Source organism: Benincasa hispida, chromosome 5, assembly GCF_009727055.1.
Source record: "Benincasa hispida cultivar B227 chromosome 5, ASM972705v1, whole genome shotgun sequence".
NCBI lineage: Eukaryota > Viridiplantae > Streptophyta > Magnoliopsida > Cucurbitales > Cucurbitaceae > Benincasa > Benincasa hispida.
Genome location: NC_052353.1, coordinates 5,452,738 through 5,458,052, shown reverse-complemented (window position 1 = coordinate 5,458,052; position 5,315 = coordinate 5,452,738). Strand labels below are relative to the sequence as shown.

The window sequence follows — 5,315 nt, the reverse complement described above, 5'->3', positions numbered from 1 at the left end:
TGTGTGATGAAGAGAATGTGAGGGAGAGAGTGAGAGTACAAAATTTTACGTGAATCTTATTCCAGCAACCTCTTCAACTACAAACTATTCTGCATATTAAAGACATAGAGGGAGAGGGTAACTGCCCTCTCTCCACTCTTCCAATCTCCTACAATGCATGAGAGTTAAATTAAATTAAATTAGATTATATTAATTAATAATTTAAATATCCAATATTTAATTTAATTAATTTTGATCATATTCTAAATGTGCATTTCTCATCTAATCTATAATTTTAATATAAATCTAATCTATCTTAATTTAATATTTGAATCTTATTCAAATATTAATATTTTCATATCATATAGTTTAATTCTAGATCTGATTCAAAATTAACTTTATATTACAATTTCAAATGCAATTAACATTATTTTTGTATCATATACAATCAATTTCCTTTACAATGATTTGAATTCTTCAAATTCTTTCCATTTTAAAATCCTTGTTTAATCTGTCTGTGAGCTAGCAGAGGGACCTAATGGACTTCCCTCTAATGGACTTACAATTATAAGCTCAAGTAATTCATAATTAATTAATTAAACTTTTTAATTATGTTAATCATCATTCATTAACTATGGAACACTCCACTAAAGACCCTTAGTTGTCTATTGAACTAACCATATTTTGTAAGTCAACCATTCACAAATTGTTCAGAATTACAATTGGGTCAAATTATTGTTTTACCTCTGTAGTTACCTCTTGTACTTTAACTACCACCGATCCTCTAATGAACAATTTTATTTTGGTCCAAACATAAACAAAGTCTCTCTCGGGGCCAGTGAGAGAGTGTGACCTCATTGTTCAAGCCCCGAAGTCAGCACTTGGAACGATCTATCTACTTTCCCTAAAGTCAGGAAGAAGTGAATTCCATCTCGTGAAACTATGTTTCTAGCTCCTCACTCAGTATCATTTCCAAAATGGTAGGCATATTAAGTCGACAGCTAAGGCCATCATTTCCAAAATGGTAGGCATATTGAGTCGACAGCTAAGGCCAATCTCACTCATACAAATAAAAGAATGACCCTTTTGAGCAGGAGTTCATAACTCACTCATGATTGAGATCGAGTTACATGGTTATTGTTTAACATGTAAATCTCTTTAATTAATGGTGTTATAAAGAGAGCTTATATTTCGTGGTGCAGTCTTATACAGACTCACTGTATAGAATACCCCCACTTGTATGTCATCACATAAACGATTTGGATCAAACCGTTTGTAACACTTACAACTGTTGTAATATTTACAAAGTGGGTTGTATTCATAGTGTTACTAGGATAAAGTAGCCAACCTTATCCATATACTATAGAAGACCTTTCAGGTTATTTCTTAAATGCGATCTAGTTGTATGTCAATTATGTGTTGTTCAAGTTACACTAAATAACATCGGATCTTAGTTTATTGGATTTTGAATTATGCAAATATTGTATAATACTTTATTCATTAAACAAACACTTTATTTATTTATTAATAATTTGTTTACAAAAAAACATAGACTACGATATTTATGACATAAATCCTAACACTTCAAAGCGTCTTTGGTCTCTTAAAGGTATTCAATATGTTTTTAGGAAGTAAAAAATTTTCGATTTTCAAGAGCTTCTGGGGGTTCTCTAATTTTATGAACAAAAAATGATAAACTCTTTTATTATAGTATCTTTTGGAGGTATAATGAACTTTGGGCTTGTATGACCTTTGGGCTCGACTAATTGAACCAAATCTACCTATTCGATTAAAATATCACAACCCAACTAGATTAAATTAGACTATTTTTGGGCTCAATTGAACTTGACCAAATATCATAACCCAATTGAAAAATTAGTCTATTTGATCAAATGATTGTGACGACGACACATGATATTATCACACTTTTCCATTTTTTTTTATTTTGGACATATGTCAACTTTTAATTTGTTCTAACTTGAGATTTATTATTAATTTAAGAAATGACGTGACATTTTGCCATTGATTGAAATATGATGGCTAAAAAGAAAATTAAGACAACTAATAGCTTATTTTGTTTCCTCAAATCTTTTGTTCGAATGCAAAATTTTTGTTCTTGATAGAAGAAAACAAACTATCTAATAAAAAAACTCTCAAAGTGTTTTAAAAGATATAGAACATTTTTTCCAATTTCTAGTTAAATATCTTAAACAAATAAGGATTTAAATTTAATGGCAATTAAGATGGATTTCAAAGTTGTTAGAAATACATGTCCATCCATTAGAACTACATCTCCAAACATATTATAGTGTTTGGTGTTGATTTTGTTAGATTTTAACTCAATAAATAAACATAGATTTAATAAAAGTGATTCTACAACCAAAAATGAGTTTGAATAATCATACATGAGTTACTTTTTAGAGCTCAATCTAGTATTAACAAAATACAAGCCAATCCTATACAGTCAATCTTATACAATATTTATAGACCCAAAGACATGGTGTAGATAGATTCATAGTATGCATATTGTTGTGTGACAATGTATCCATGCCATCAAAACTATTTTTTTACAACTTATAAACCCAACACATAATTGCAAAATGAAAATTAGTATTTATTATTTAGATTAAATACAAGATCGATGCTTATTAAAAGAATAGATCATACATTGTCTATTTGACTATTGCAACAAGTTCCAAAGAGATAGTGTTATTTGTAAACTGTCAGTAGAATTTTACGTGCGTATTGATTTTGTGAAAAACAAACTCGAAATCATGTTATTTTAAAATTAATTTAATATATTTACAATTACAAATGAAAATATAATTTATCTCGTAAAAATAAATTTATTGACCGACTTAAGTCTTATACTTGTATAATATATGTTCAACTTCATTGATGTTTCGAGCAACAATTTTATATCGAAACGATGTCGGTTTTTCGTGATTCTTGTTCCATTGGACTCTTTAACTAAGCTATTATCAGCTTGAATGAAAATTTCAGATTTTGATTTGAAGCATTGTCCTAAAATTGCCCTAAACCTCAATATCATCATGATAAACCCTAGACATGACCATTCCACATTCAAAACCAAATATCTCTTCAATTACTCAACCAAATAACATGAAAAGATATTCATTAGAAAGCTAATATAATAGGCTACAAAATGCAAAAAATTTCACTTAAATCTATCAAGTGTAGCCTAAGTTATGATCATATTAATCAAGCTTAAAAGCACACCCAATTCTTCTCAAATACCTCCCCCTCCAAACTCTTCCCACCAATGCCCCCAAATCTTGCGCTACCAGCCGTCGATGGCGTTTGATCGAACGACCATAATTTAAACTTGGAAAAGGTAGCGATCCGCGTGATAGGCGTATTAGCCAATCAGATGTCAGTATCCGTGTATTGAACATGACAAGCCGACTATTTAAGCCTAAACATTTTAGTCATTTCCTCACAACGAAATTACCAGTAAGATATCAAATAGCTTCTCTTTCTTTTCTCTAGATCCCAATTTTCATCCCGATAATCTTCTTTTTCCCTATACCGTTCAATTTTTCTGTTCCTTAGCCCTAATTCTACCTTTGGGTTGTGAGTTTTGATCTTGTTTCTACTCCAATGGCTACTGAGGAACCGGTGGTGCCGGTGGAGTCTGCGGCTGAGCCGAACAACGTCGAACAAGCGGAAGAAAATCCGGTGAACAAAGCTGCGAAGTCGAAGAAATCCAAAGAACCCAAAGAGAAGAAACCTGCTGCTCGTAAAAAAACTAGAAATCCCCCAACTCATCCTCCATATGAAGAGGTGTGTTACTGCATCGAATTCGCATTATGTAACTGAATTATTGTTCGGTGTATTGGATCTATTTTGTTGATTTGCTTTGGTGTTTTGATTTCAGATGGTAAAGGATGCGATTGTTACGTTGAAGGAGAGGACTGGTTCGAGTCAGTATGCGATCACTAAGTTCATTGAAGAGAAGCAGAAGCAGCTTCCACCGAACTTTAAGAAGATTTTGTTGTTCCATTTGAAGAAACTTGTGGCTTCCGAGAAGTTGGTGAAGGTTAAGGGCTCGTTCAAGCTCAAACCACAGTCGGCAAGTGTGAAACCTGCTGCTCCTGCGAAGAAGAAGCCTGTAGCTGCTAAGCCGAAGTCTAAAGCTGTGGCTAAGCCCAAGGCTGTGGCTAAATCTCCTGCGAAGCCGAAAGCAGCTGCAAAGCCGAAGCCTAAGACGGCTGCTAAACCCAAGGTTGCTCCTAAACCTAAGCCTGCTACAGCCAAGTCAAAGAGCAGTGCTGTTGCAAAGCCCAAAGCTGCAGCAAAGACTAGAGCTGCTCCCAAGCCGAAAGCCAAGGAGAGGCCGGCCAAGGTTGCAAGGACATCGACGAGAACCTCACCAGGGAGGAAGGCACCAGCTCCGAAACCGGCAGTGAAGAAGGCGCCGGCGGTGAAGAAGGCTCCGGCGAAAAGTGTCATGGCTAAGAAAGTGAAATCTCCGGCGAAAAAGGCTCTGGCTAAAAGAGGAAGGAAGTAAAGGAGGTAGACTGTGGCGGCGGTCCTGTAAATCCGTAATCCTTGTGGGTGTATAGACCCTTACATGCCGTTCTATAGAGGAGTTTACTTCAGAGTTTTCTAATTTTACTGTTATTTGTTTATTTGTAGACTTTTTTTTTTTTTTTACTCCAAGTTGGTGTATCTCTCAGCCTAGTTTTTAATGGAAATTCTGTGATCAATTAGGAGCGTTGATTTCAGTTCTCTACCTATGATTTCTATGGGCATTCCGACTGCATCAATATCAGGAAACGTTTCATTTCCCTTTACGCTCGAAGTTTGAAGCTTTGTTTCTAAGCTGGTAAATCTCAATCCAACTTTCTGTTTGTGTGGTTCCAATTTTGGTCTTAATATCTGTATAAAAGATGAATTCTCAGAGATATTATTTGCTTGATAGCTAGTTATATTTCATCGTTTCTTAGATGTGATTGATTGGTTGTTTGAAGTTTGATCATAAGTATTGATTCTTTGGGCCTGAATGGTTTTGGTGCATTCTCAATTTTTTGATATAATCTACAGATGTTCGCATTGGTTGGCCTTAGTAGTTTGTTAACTTTATGATGGACTGCTGATAATTTTCTTTCACAAGGGATGGATTAGGTTTTTTTATTAACTACGGGATTAAGATGTTTGGAGCACATGTTTTTGAAAGAATAAGAGAAGCTTACCCTTGTGATAACATTAAGGTTAGGAAGATTGCCTATAAATTAAATGTGGGTATTTCTACCAAAGTTAATTTATGGCATAGAAGGTGATTGGTGGATAAGAACTTGTTATAGTTTTAAGAA

At 34.0% G+C, this 5,315-nt stretch overlaps 1 protein-coding gene across 1 annotated transcript; it reads left to right on the top strand.

Annotated features, from left to right (window-relative positions):
- The first annotated feature begins 3,434 nt into the window (after positions 1–3,434).
- Positions 3,435–4,804, top strand: LOC120077131 (histone H1-like). The gene is made up of 2 exons (XM_039031031.1): positions 3,435–3,783; positions 3,878–4,804. The coding sequence occupies exons 1-2, from the start codon at positions 3,601–3,603 to the stop codon at positions 4,508–4,510; spliced, it is 816 nt and encodes a 271-aa protein (XP_038886959.1). The 5' UTR covers positions 3,435–3,600; the 3' UTR covers positions 4,511–4,804.
- Positions 4,805–5,315: the final 511 nt, after the last annotated feature.

Excerpts from the sequence above, each read along its gene's own strand:
- LOC120077131 (XM_039031031.1), top strand. The coding sequence starts at position 3,601 with ATGGCTACTGAGGAACCGGTGGTGCCGGTGGAGTCTGCGGCTGAGCCG. Across the intron at positions 3,784-3,877 it reads CTCATCCTCCATATGAAGAG|ATGGTAAAGGATGCGATTGT; the intron begins GTGTGTTACTGC and ends TTTTGATTTCAG.